The sequence below is a fragment of the Chiloscyllium plagiosum genome, unplaced genomic scaffold, assembly GCF_037043375.1.
Source record: "Chiloscyllium plagiosum isolate Xiang-an unplaced genomic scaffold, Cpla_swu_hap1 HiC_scaffold_3, whole genome shotgun sequence".
NCBI lineage: Eukaryota > Metazoa > Chordata > Chondrichthyes > Orectolobiformes > Hemiscylliidae > Chiloscyllium > Chiloscyllium plagiosum.
Genome location: NW_028270141.1, coordinates 21,710,780 through 21,724,586, shown reverse-complemented (window position 1 = coordinate 21,724,586; position 13,807 = coordinate 21,710,780). Strand labels below are relative to the sequence as shown.

At 41.2% G+C, this 13,807-nt stretch overlaps 1 protein-coding gene across 4 annotated transcripts in view; it reads left to right on the top strand.

The window, feature by feature from the left end:
* Window positions 1-13,807, top strand: part of LOC122541510 (membrane-bound glycerophospholipid O-acyltransferase 2-like) — a 127,553-nt gene that overhangs the window by 56,756 nt on the left and 56,990 nt on the right. For all 4 annotated transcript variants that reach the window (XM_043678334.2, XM_087977896.1, XM_087977900.1 and 1 more), the window contains exon 3: window positions 9,379-9,456. In XM_043678334.2, the coding sequence (XP_043534269.1) occupies window positions 9,379-9,456 (78 nt within the window). The remainder of the gene's footprint in view (window positions 1-9,378; window positions 9,457-13,807) is intronic.

Sequence of the window (13,807 nt, the reverse complement as noted above, 5' to 3'; positions counted from 1 at the left end):
AACTTATTGCAGATTAATCATTGCACACAGGATACTGTTGGGGGAGATGACTCACCAAGGGAAGGCAGCAGTAGCCAGGTTCATGGTATCTTGACTGGTTCTGCTGTACAGAAGGGTGGGAAAAAGAGTGGAGGGGCTACAGTCATAGGATGTTAAGTTGTAAGGGGAGTACATAGGCAGGTCTGTGGATGAACATGAGCCTTCCAATAGTATCTTGCCTCCCAGATGCACGGGTCAGGGATGTCGCAGATCGATTGCAGAACCATCTGAAGGGGGAGGGTGAGCAGCCAGCTGCCGTGGTGCATATAGGTACCAATGATGTAGGTAAGAAATGGGATGAAATCCTCCAAGCAGAATTTGGGGAGTTAGGAGCCAAGTTTAAAAAGTAGGATCTCAGAAGTAGTAATCTCAGGATTGCGACCAATGCCATGTGCTAGCCAGAGTAGAAATGAAAGAATAGGTAGGATGAATGCGTGGCATGAGAGATGATGCAGGAGGGAGGGGTTCAGATTTTTGGGATATTGAGACTGGTTCTGGGGAGGTGGGACATTTACAAATTTGACAGTCGACACCTGGGCCTGACTGAAACCAATTTCTTAAGGGGTGCTTTGCTAACTCTGGAGGGTGTAAACCAATGTGGCAGGGGGGTGGGGACCAAATGAGTGGACAGTAAGGAAGTAGTAACTAAAATCTGTAAGGAGCTAGCTAATGAAGTCAGCATGATTAAGGGGAAGTGTAGGCAGGGAGCAGATGATAGGGATAGATGGTCTGAGGTGCATTTGTTTTATGCAAGAAGTGTAGTAGGTAAGGCAGATTAATTTAGAGCTTGGATTAGCACCTGGGAGTATGATGATATTGCTATTACTGAGACTTGGTTGAGGGAAGGGCATGATTGGCAACTGTATATTCCACAAAATAGATGCTTCAGGTGGGGTAGAGAGGGAGGTAAAAGGTAGGGAGGAGTTGCATTGCTGCTCAGAGGATATCACAGCTGTGCTGAAGGAGGGCACTATGGAGGGTTCTAGCAGTAAGACAATATGGACAGAGCTCAATAATAGGCAGGGTGCAGTAACAATGTTGGGGCTGTACTACAGGTGAGCATGAGATAGAGGTAGAAGTATGTAAACAGATAATGGAAAGATGTCGGAGCAAAAGGATGCTGGTGATAGGAGATTTTAATTTCCCAACGTTGACTGGAATTCACTTGGTGTTAAGAGGCCTAGATGGAGCAGAATTTGTAAGGAGCATCCAGGAGGGTTTCATAGAGCAGTATGTAAATACTCCAACTTGGGAAGGGGCCATACTGGACCTGGTGATGGGGAATGAGCCCAGCCAAGTGGTTGAAGTTTCAGTAGGGGATTACTTGGGGAATAGTGATTGCAATTTATTAACTCTTAGAATACTCATGGACAAAGTCAAAAAGAAGTGTGCTAAATTGGGGGAAGGCCAACTATAGCAAAATTCAGCAGGAGCTGGGGAATGTAGCTTGGGAGCAGCTGTTTGATGGTAAATCCACATTTGATATGTGGGAGGCTTTTAAAGAGGTTGAGTAGAGTTCAGGACAGACATGTCCCTGTGAAAATGAGGGATAGAAATGGCAAGATTAGGGAACCATGGATGACAGGTGAGATTGTAAGACTAGCTAAGAGTAAAAAGGAAGCATACATACGTTCAAGGTGACTGAAAACAAATGAAGCTTTGGAAGAATATCAGGAAAGTAGGACCGATCTGAAACGAGGTATTAGAGGGCTAAAAAGGGTCATGAAATATCTTTAGCGAAATAGGGTTAAGGAAAATCCCAGAGCCTTTTATTCATATATAAGGAGCAAGAGGGTAGCTAGAAAAAGGATTGGCTCACTCAAGGACAAAGGAGGGAAGTTGTGCGTGGAGTCAGAAAATGGGTGAGGTTCTTAATGAGTACTTCGCATCGGTATTCACCAAGAAGGACATGACGGATGTTTTGTTAGGGATAGATGTTCTAAGTCCACTCGAAGTCAAGTTGGCATAAGGAGGGAGGGAGTGTTAGGTATTCTAAAAGGCATTAAGGTGGACAAGTCCCCTAGGTTACTGATGGAAGAGAGAGAGAGGAAATAGCTGGGGTTTCAACAGATATCTTTGCAGCATCCTTGAACACGGGAAGTCCCTGAGGACTTGTATACCCTTGAGTTTAGAAGATTGAGAGGGGATATGATTGAGACATATAAGATTATTAAAGGATTGGACACTCTGGAGGCAGGAAACCTGTTTCCGCTGATAGGTGAGTGCCGAACCAGAGGACACAGCTTAAAAATACCGGGTAGACTATTTAGGACTGAGATGAGGAGAAACTTCTTCACCCAGAGAGTGGTGGCTGTGTGGAATGCTCTGCCCCAGAGGGCAGTGGATGCCCAGTCTCTGGATTCATTTAAGAAAGAGTTGGATAGAGCTCTCAAGGATAGTGGAATCAAGGGTTATGGAGATAAGGCAGGAACAGGATACTGATTAAGGATGATCAGCCATGATCATATTGAATGGTGGTGCTCGAAGGGCAGAATGGCCTACTCCAGCACCTATTGTCTATTGACTGGAGAATTGCTAATGTTGTCCCGTTGTTCAAGAAAGGTGGCAGGGATGATCTAGGTAATTATAGACTGGTGAGCTTGATGTCCGTGGGAGGGAAGCTGCTGGAGAAGATACTGAGGGATAGGATCTCTACATTTTGGAAGAAAATGGGCTTATCAGTATAGGTAGCATGATTTTGTGCAGGGAAGGCCATGTCTTACAGACTTGATAGAATTCTTTGAGGAAGTGACAAAGCTGATTGAGGGAAGGGCTGTGGATGACATATACATGGAATTCATTAAGATGATTGATAAGGTTCCACATGGTAGGCTGATGGAAAAAGTGAAGTTGCATGGGGTCCAGGGTGCACAGCAGGAGACAGTAGTCATGGAAGGGAGTTTCTCAAAATAGAGAACTGTGACCAGTGGTGTTCTTTCGGGATCCATGTTAGGACCACTGTTTGTGATATGCATAAATGACTTCGAGGAAGGTATAGGTAGTCTGATTAGCAAGTTTGCAGATGACGCTAAGATTGGTGGCGTAGCAGATAGATAGTCAAGGGGGCTGTCAGAGAATGCAGCAGAGTGTAGATTTGGTTGGAAAAACGGCAGATGGATTTCAATTCGGGAAAATGCAAGGTGATACATTTTAGGATGATCCAATTCAAGAGCAAGCTATGTGGTAAATGGAAAAGCCCTGGGGAAAATTGGTGTACAGAAAGATCTGGGTGTTCAGGTCCATTGTACCCTGAAGGTGGCAACGCAGGACGATAGTGGTCAAGAGGCATACGGCATGCTTTCCTTCATCGGAAAGGATATTGAGTACAAGAGTTGGCAGGTCATTTTGTAGTTGCATGCGACTTTGGTTTGGCCGTATTTGGAATACTGCATACAGTTCTGGTCTCCACATTACCAAAAGGATGTGGATGCTTTGGAGAGGGTGTAGAGGAGGTTCACCAAGAAAGTGCCTGGTATGGAAGGCACTAGCTATGAAGAGAGGTTGAGTAGAGTAGGATTATTTTCATTAGAAAAACAGAGGTTGAGGAGAGGACCTGATTTGAGGTTTACAAAATCATGAGAGTAATAGACAGGGTGGATAACAAGAAGCTTTTTCCCTAGAGTGGGGGACTCAATTACTAGGGGTCACGAGTTCAGGGTGAGTGGGGAAAAGTTTAAGGGAGATAAGGCAGAGGGTGGCCAGCGGTGGTGGTAGAGGTGGGCACGATAGTGTCATTGAAGATTTATCTAGACAGATATATGAATGGGCAGGGAGCAGTGGGATACAGATCCTTAGAAAATAGGCAACAGGTTTAGATAGAGGATCTGGATTGGTGCAGGCTTGGAGTGCCGAAGGGCCTGTTCCTGTGTTGTAAATTTTTGTTCTTTGACTGAACTGATCTGCAGAAGAAATGGCACATATGATGTTGTGTGGCAAGGGTGGATCTGCATGTCACCTAACTAATGAATGGTAAGGGGCATGTTTGCTCTTGATTGTCATATTTGATTTGGTTCTTGGCAAGATAATGCCAAGAACCTTTTCAGAAACCTTTTGAGGCTGTATAGTCCTATAGGCTGAAGGGAATTCTGGTAGCAAACCAGAGGGTTTGGGAGTATTTTGGAAACCAGTAAAGCACAATCAAAAAGTAATGGAATAGGACAACCAAGAAAGTAAGCCTATCATGAATATAAAAATAGATTGCAAGAACTTTTACAAATAAATAAAAAGGAGTATAGCAGAAGAAAATTTGAGCTTTAGGAGGTAGAACAGAAGAAATTATAATGAGAAAATGGCAGGGATGTTGAACAAATATTTTGTGGAACTCGCAGAACATAATGTATCAAAAAGAAGGAGCAATCCAGGGCCTAATAAGAGTGAGAAACCAAAGGCGATTCGAAGAGAAACTGGAGACTAAGAGCCAACAAATCCCAAGGACAAGGCAACTACAGATCTAGTAGATGCTCTAGTTATGATTTCTGAAAGTTCTCTTGATTCTAGTGTAATCCCAGGAGATGGCATTAGAAAAGCAGTATTATTAAGAAAGTGGGTAGTGAAAGCCAGAAACCTTAAAGTTAACCTAATGGTCAGGACAGTGCTGAAATCTATTATTGTAGAAGTCTTGCAATGCACATAAAAAAGTCACAATTGTTCTGGACTAGGCCAGACCATTCAAACATCCTTGAGCAGGCATCCAAGACCATAACTTTGCAATTTGTTTTGGTAAGTGTACAGTGAAAATTACCTGAAGTAAGCTTGTTAGGTTGACTACCAGGTTTTAAAACAGACAGAAATATATTCACAAAATTGCACAATGAAACACAAAGAACAGAATAAAGAACCCCTACTGACCTCAGTCTATCCAAACTAGACTTAATTATGTTGTTCCAAATATACATCATAATCCCACTAAGCAAACCCCCTTAAAACACGGTAAAAAAAATGGAACAGATGCTTACAGGGTTGCAGTTAGAAGGGCAGAAAGAGGGAGAGAGCCTATTCACACAGTCCACAGCTGAACTCCCAACTAATTCTGGACTGAACTGTTCAGCTTACCGCTCCCCTTTAATTTCCAGGTTACTTCTAAAACATGATCACCTTGGCCTGATCTCATCTGTTTACATAGAAACAAAAAGGCCTCTCAATACCCTTTAATCTCTGTACCAAACAAGTTAAACCAGGAGAGTTTTATGACCCCTGTGAGAAAAACTAAGGACACAGACTCCTTGAGAAAAGAAACAGCTTTTAGAGAAAAAAAGGGATCAGCTTTGTGACACAATGGTCGCACACAATTAGCCAAGTTTTAAGAAAGGGAAATAGTGTTTGACAGATTTATTAGGGTAGAGGTCAGGATTAGATAAAAAGGACACAGAGGAACTGGTCTCAATTTAACTGATAAGACAAGGAGTTGAGAACAGATTTAAGATTTTGTCCAAGTCATGTCACCCTGGGTTCGATTCCACTCAATGGCAACTGTCTGTATGGAGTTTGCACATTCTCCCTGTATCTGCATGGGTTTCCACCGGGTGCTCCAGTTTTGTCCCATAGTAAATGATGTGTAAGTTAGGTGAAACAGCCATGCTAAATTGCCCGTAGTGTTCAGGGATGTATTGATTAGGTATTTTAGCCATGGGAAATTTAGGGTTATTGGGGAGGAAAAAAGAGAGGGGGTGAGTCTGGTGGGATCCTTTTTCGAGGGTCGGCGTTGACTTGTTGAGCTAACTGGCCTGTTTCCAAACAGTAGGGAGTCTATTCTAGTGCAGGATGGCTGAAAGAAACAAATTCTTTATGCAGTGAGTGGTAATGACCTGTGAAGGTATGGAAGCAAAGATGATTGCAGATTTCAAAAGGACGTTGACACCAAAGCAATTATACCTTCAAGAATAGATTGTGGTCATGAGAGTCGGTGGGTTAGTCTGTAGAACTGACATCGTTGCAATTGGCTGACTGGGGCTGCCTCCTGTGCCATTGTAACTTTGACATTCACTAGGGCACTTTGCCTATCTTGGTATTTCTGACGAGGGACTACACTTGGTAGGAGGGTGGAACGATGTTGAACTTGTGTTCAGATGCCTCTAGTCTTGGTGGGTAATAATAGATTGCTCTGGACTTTTTAATCCTCCTCCCAGAATCCAGTGTGTGTCATGCCCACTTTGAGAAACATTGGAGTTAAGGTTTTGAGAATTGCGACTCTGTTCTCATGCAAAGCTATAAAGAATACAGTGTGGAAGTGATATAGTGCTCGGAAAGCTGCAGTCGGTGCTTGCACTTAGATTTTAGGTTGATGGCAGTTGTAAGCTCACTGACAGCTTATTTTACTATTGGTGGAGGTAGTATAATGGCAGCGCTACAGTGGTAATAAAACTGACCACTTGCTACTCTTGTGCAAAGCCCTCAAACAAGTTGGTAGAATAGTTTGCTAAATAATATCAAGGCTCGTGAAGAAAAGTTTCCTAAATTTTAAATGATTCAGTGAGAGTAAGTAGCACAGATTTATGTGATCGAGAACGGATTTTTGATTTTTGATTTGGGATTGTTTGATAATATGATCAGAAGTGGTAGAGGGGTGGGTGGGTGGAATATACCCAGAAAGTATTGTCACACTTTGATACCTTTGCAGTTGAGTTGGTAACTCCTTTTGAAGTTGAGATATCTCCAGCAGCAATTTGTTGACTCAGGTGTTGGAGAGCTTTAGCATATTCCAGTCAGCGCTCATTGATTCTGGGTGTGAGATCACAGCAAAACAAAAACAAGGTGAAGAACCACTGAAAGCCACACTCCATGTAAAAAAAAAGTTGGAAAAGAAATTTTTGAGTAGGAATATTTTCATTTTGTTTAAGCTCTTTAAGTTGTGGTTATAGTGCACCTTTTATACTGGTTTCTGAAGCTATTTTTATTTTTGAAGTCTGCATTGTAATTTTGTTTATCAGAGCAGTTTAGCCAAGGAAAATATCAATTCTAAACTTTTGATGATATTGAAATGAATTTAATGTCAACAGTGAATCATTGTGCTTAATCCACAATGGTTCCAAAGAGCAAACATGAAGCAAAACAGATTATATAGAACACTTTGTAGCGCTGTGATATTCTGTGCCGTTCCCCACCCAGCCTTGAGGGCAACATGCACTCATGTGACCTTCTTAGTGCTGTCAACTAACTATGATGTGGAGGTACTGGTGTTTGACTGGGATGGACAAAGTTGAAAAACCATGCAACACCAGGTTATAGTCCAGCAGGTTTACTTGGAAACACTAGCTTTCGGACCGCCGTTCCTTTTTCAACTACCTGATGAAGGTAGTGAGAACCTGGTGTTGTGTGGTTTTTAATTTTGTCACCTAACTAAGTAGGATAACTGGAAGAGATTACCTTCAAAACCCATCATAGGACTTTAGCAGTGAGTGAGCTGAAAGGCAATGCCAGAATTAGAAATGACTTTAAATAGTGTGACCATTTAACATGTTTAGTCTTCTGGTAGCATTTTGTTGGAAAGGAGCACTAAAACTTGTGTGCATGATGCCTATGAAATCCATTTAATAGAATCTTGAAGTGATTCACCTAAAAATTGTTCCTAAAACCAAAGGCATTAGGTTATAGTGTGTGATGACAAAAGTATCACTTTGTTATAAGTGTTCTTAACATAGAAAGATAGAAAATAGGAGCAGGTGTGGGTCATTTAGCCCATCGGGCTTATTCAGCCATTCAAGGTAATGATGGTCGATCCTCGATATCATACTCCTTTGTCCATGTACCTTGGGACCGGTAGTTTCTAGACATCTATTTCTTTACATATATTCTTTTTAAACAAGAAAGCTGTGGAGAAAGAGTTCCATAAGTTCACCACCCTCTGAAGAAATCTCTCCTCATCTGAGTCTGAAATGGGCTACCACTGAACCTGAAACCATGACCCATTTTTTTCTGTCCAGTCTTGTTAGTAAGATGATGTCAAATTCTTCTAAACTCCAGTGAGCACAAACCTAGTTAATTCAGTCTCTCCTTGTATGTCAAACCGGCCCTCACAGGAATGTAGTGAACCTTAGCTGAACTCCCACTGTGGCAAATATATTTTTCCTTGGGTAAGCAGACCAAAAATGTACACAGCACTAACGATGTGATCTCACCAAGGCCTTTGGGTAGTTGCAATAAGAGGTCCTTGCTTTATACTCAAACCCTCTTGCAGCAAAGGCTAATATACCCTTTTGATATTCTAACTGTCGAATTCTGTAATCGGTGTGCAAGAATGACTGCGCTTGCCGTCCCCAGCACATGTGTGTGATGTGCTGCTTTAAATTGTACATGTGAAGCGAGGGTGCAGGATATGGATAGAACCTCAAACAGGAATGTTTGGGAAGGGAGGTGGTCAGGACTTGGGAGAGGAAGGTGGTACAGGTGGATTTGCAAGTGGGAAGGGGAGGAAGGAATTGGAACTTGGAGAGGAAGGCAGGACCTACGATCTGGGAAAGAAGTCTCTTCTTCCCCATACTGTCTCCAAACATCCTCCCTTGCCAACCTACACACTTGTGTAACATCCAATCCTCCGCTCTCTGTCGCCACTTCTCACTCTACCCTCCTTTCCGTCCTCCATCTTCTCCACACTACCCCCACCTGCACCCCCACCTCCCCCATCTAAATGCGAATAATGATAATACTTCAATTGTCACACTTATACTTCCAAGGATTCACACATGCACAGACAAGTAAGTTATAAAATGGGAAGATAGGTTAAACAGTTAGAGCCCATAAAAGTTAGTTGTATATCGACTCAGGAGATTGGTACCTTTTGGATTTTTTTTTCAGATAGGGCTCAATGGGACATTCTGAGTTCAGGATCAGGATGTTTTAAAGATGTTGATGAAGGATGTCTGTTTGATATGGTTGGTTGAACAATACACAGGGCTCAAACTAGAAGAGTGATAAATGCTCACACAGGGTCCTCTTTCTACACTTAATTTTTCTCCAGGCCAGAGAGCAGAAAATTATTTCTTAAAATAGTTAGTTGGCTCAACATGCGATCTCCTCTCAAATTGACCGATTAACCCAACATGGTCGTAGCAAGTTGATTTGGGTCTGTTGTTTAGGCATGATGTGTATTATGGCTAGAGGAGTTCCCTTCTCACCCAGAATCCATTGCTTAAGGTATGTTTGATGGCATGGTCCACACCCAGTTGAATGTACAGGTTGTTTGAATGCTTTGTTTAGCAAACTGACTTTTTCCATAATGCTTTTTAAAAGAAAGTGGTATATCTGGTTTTCATATATAATTATCTCTGCAGTTATAGTTAGTGCTGACTGACTCTATTTCATTTAGAACGTCATTGACCTTAATGTTAAATCTGTTTCTTCTAGGTATGCCTTGCATTTTGTTGTGCAGAGTGCAATTTCTTACTACATCATGATCATTGTTGGAGCAGGGCACATGCAAAAGTAAGTATTTTCAATGGATGCTGCCCTCCTTGCATTTTAATTTAACTGTATCCAGAATTTCTGAAGTGACACAGCTGTAAATGCTACTTTTCAAAAAAAAAACTCATCCTTGATGTGAGTAACTTTAAAAAGTTGGTAAAGCTAAACAGGCATGAAGTTTTCATTCCATAGACCTCCGGGTGCTCCGGTTTCCTCCCACAGTCCAAAGATGTGCAGGTCAGGTGAATTGGCCATGCTAAATTGCCCGTAGTGTTAGGTAAGGGGTAAATGTATGGCTGGGTTGCGCTTCGGCGGGGCGGTGTGGACTTGTTGGGCCGAAGGGCCTGTTTCCACACTGTAAGTGATCTAAAGAAAAATTGCTGACCATATCACTGACCGTGCTCATTTTGTCAGAAAGCTTGGCTGTGTTTCCACGTGTTCAACTCAGTGTTTCTGTTGAGGCACTTGGCTCAGACCCATTCTTTTCCTTGTGAATGATGCTTGCTTTCTTTTGGCCTCAAATGCTGTATGACACAACAGTCACCGATTCTAGTTTGCAAAGTGATGTTCAGGAAGCTCTCAACATTGCCATGCAAATAATCTTTGGTAGGCATGAGCATGTGCCCTTTAACAAAGTTAGGTAGTTACACACAAGCATTTTCTTGAAAGTCTTTGGTATATACGTTCAGGCTGACTTGATGTTGGGTAGCTAAGTGGATAGTATTCTACAAAAAAGAACACATAATGTTTATTCTCAGATCTCTCACCATTCCAGAATCCCTACCCATAATCTCTGATCTGTACCAGCTACACCTGGCCCTTGGTCAACTGTGCTGTGCTGTACCGTACCTGTATGGTGCACTGGAAATGCATACGTGTAAATCAGTCCAATCAAAAGAATGCAGAAGTGTGCTCTCAAGTGTCATGACTCACTGTAGTAGTGCCAGGTGGACCAGATTTCTGCATTTAACTATTGTGACAATGCTGTCACTTTAACAAAGTTATTTTGTCTTTTTTTTTCAAGAGAGATTGTAAAGGCAGAGGTACTGAAATTTCTGGGCTAGAGCCTAGTTTAACAATTGCAGGGGAGTGGCCAGTTCTCCCAGTGAGGTTTTTTTTCTATTTTTGGTTTAGCTGTGATAGTGAGAAGCTGCTTGCAGTCCAGAGAGGTTCCAAGCTTCAGCAGGTGGTTCCTGACTGACTTTCTCTCTGAAATCTCTTTGGAAGTTGTTTCCTCCTGACTGTAAGAACCAGAGTTTGAAATTACATTTTGCCAAAGGGTGTGTTTATGGGACGTTGCAGGAATTGGAACAGCTGCTTATTTAAATTGTGATATTGAGTCGGTTGGGTTTTCAAATAGTAGTTATTCTGAATTCTTCTGGTTTTTTTGTTTGTGTTTCAACTGTAATGTTTAAATAAAATCTGTTTTGCTTAAAGTGGAGTGGTTTGACCAGCTGCATCAAACTTCACATCTGCCTTTAAAATAAGAAAAAGTTAGGGTCTAGGCTACTTTTCTTGAAATGTTTGAGGGGGTCTGGCCTGGTCCATAAAACTCTTTATTACAAATACTAATCACAGGTAAACAACTCTGAATTGTGGGCATAACTTTACAAGTTAAAGCTCTAACCCGTTCTAAAACTCACCTATACACACACACACAGGCAAATGCAAGCAGATAAACACAACAAGCATTATAGGTGAATAGAATACTGGGATAACAGTTCAATGGCACATGTCCTTCCTTAGGATTTGAAGGTGTGTCCCTTTTTTTGCTTTCAATGTCCTTCAGTTCAATGATCTCGTCCTCCAGGATTTTTGCTTCTTTTGATATGAAACTGTCCATTTTCCTAATTCAGTTCAGTCAAAAATCAAGTGAAATAAAAAGCGATGGTCTTTACGTTAGATTTGGCCATACCAGTCATACAGCCACACCCTTCATGTTACAAGATTTGAAACTCTGAATAAAGTGTTGCACTATGATTGCGAGCTCCCTTGCACAGTCTAATCAATTTCACAACTGGTTGCCATCACCACACCCAGAGAAATCCAGGCAACTCTGCTTTGTCTAAACCCATGGAAAGATATCAATACTCAAAGTATTGAAGAAATTTATTTTTAAAAATTAATTAATTCAAGTTATGCAGGTACTGCTTACTGGGTAAGCATTTATTGCCCAGAGGGTGGTTAAGGATCAAATGCATTGCATTGGTCTGTGTTGTGTGTAGGCCAGACCAGGTGGGGTTGGCAGTTTCCTTCCCTAAAGAACATTAGTGAATCTTTGTGTTTTTATGGATGTAATAATGAGGATGGTGTATGGTTTATACCTTAATATAAGTTTAACTACATATTCTTCCTTTTTAGTATCCCATCTACTATTTTCCTGTTGTCTGCTAGATCTGTTTGTCTACTTTTGTTTGTCATATTTGTGTTTTTAACTTTATTAATCAGTGCATAGGTTCATTTAATTCAGTTGTGAACCATGCTGCAATTCACTGTTTGGACAGTGAATATGCTCCTTCAAAAAAACTTATTTTTTCTGAAAGTCTGTGTTGTGCTAGTAACCACTCCCAGATACAGTTATTGACAAAGTCCACTACTATCAAAGATTTCTTTGAAGAGCAGTGTGTGGAAAGATCAACATTAAAGCACACTTTTAAAGCATGTGTTTATCTCATAAATGCCTTTGAAATTGCAACTGGCATCTGGTAGATTCACTGAAGGAAAGCAGAGAAATTTTCTGATTCCTGGGATAGCAGGTTTGCAACATAGGGGAAGATTGGGTTGTTGGGGCATGTATTCACTGGAGTTGAGAATGTCATTGAAATATATAAAGTTGACTGACTCAGTACAGGGATGATGTTTTCTATGGAGAAAGTGAGGACAGTGGATGCTGGAGATCAGAGTTGAGAGTGTGGTGCTGGACAAACCCAGCAAGTCAGGCAGTATCCAAGGAGCCGGAGAATCGACATTTCGGGCATAAGCCCCTCATGATGTTTTCCATGGTCTGGGGGTAGAGGGAGTAATACCCAGAGCAAGGGGTCATAGTTTCAGGATTGATTTTTGAACAGAGATAAGGAGAAAATTCTTAAGTCAGAGGGTGATGAACTCCTCTAAGGCTGTGGAGACAAAGTAGCCAAAAACATTTAAAGTTTTCAGTGAGTATGGTGTAGAAATAAAAGATCAACCGTGATTATGTAGAATGGCAAATCAGTCTTGAAGGGCTGAATGGCCTCCATCTGTTCCTATTTTCTGTTTGTGGTTATAAGCAGAGATCTTAAAGGTAGCTAACTTAGTTGCTATTGACTAAACTTTTGAATATGACTTCTAACTTGCAACTGGTTTTGTGGGTTGAGGGAAGGTAAGTGCATGATTGTATTGAGGTTCACCAGTACTGCAATATATTTCGACTGCTGCATTAGTTCTGGGTATGTAGAACCTAATGAAATACAGTACTTGGATATACATTTGATTAAAACCAATGAGATGCAATTTTTCATAGATTATTGGAAAAATCATCTCTTCTGTGGTGAGAGATATAAAACAGTCATGGGAGTAGTGATCAATTAGTTGTCTCCGTTGGAAAGTGATTGGGACATATTCACACTATTTCCAGCACCATTTTGAATTGAGAGGGATATGTAGCCTCATGGCATCAGCACTACCTTATCAAGGGCAACTAGGGACAGGCAATAAATGCTGGCCAGCCAGTGATGGCCATATCCCACAAAATGAATAACTTAAAAAAAAAAACCCAATGAGGAATTGATCCATTTTCTCGGAGGATTTGGATTCTTCGTTTTTTTTTAAAGATTTCATTAGTTGGTGTTTTTTCTTTTTTTTTGTTTAATGCTGGGATCTTTTCTGTTCAAAATGTGGTAAATTGTTAGCTCTCAATGTTTCCAGAGTTTTTAGAGCAGTTTATTGGATGTGGATTGGCCTGAAGCTACTTCAGTTAGTTTTGAAGGTCTTGATTTTAAAAGAGAAAGTCTTCCTGGCTTTGTAATTTTAAGGTATCACCCAAGCAGGGAAAAAAATCTAATGCAATTATAAAGTTGTTCAGTTAACACAATACAGTGGGTGCTCTAGTGAATACCCTCTTTTTTCCAATTTTTTGAATGTGTATAACTGAGCTGACAAGCAATGATATCCTCTCTGAGGACATATCTCTGAGCAAACAAAAGATATTCTGAAAGGGGAGGATGAGCAACCAGAGGGTGTGGTCCACATTCGATCTAATTAAAAAGGCAGAAAGAGATGAGATCTGCACAGGAAGTTTTGGGAGTTGGGTCAGAAGTTGAAAAGCATGACCTCAGGATTGTAGTCTCTGGACTACTTCCTGTGCCACATGCTAGTGAGATGAAGAACAGAAAAA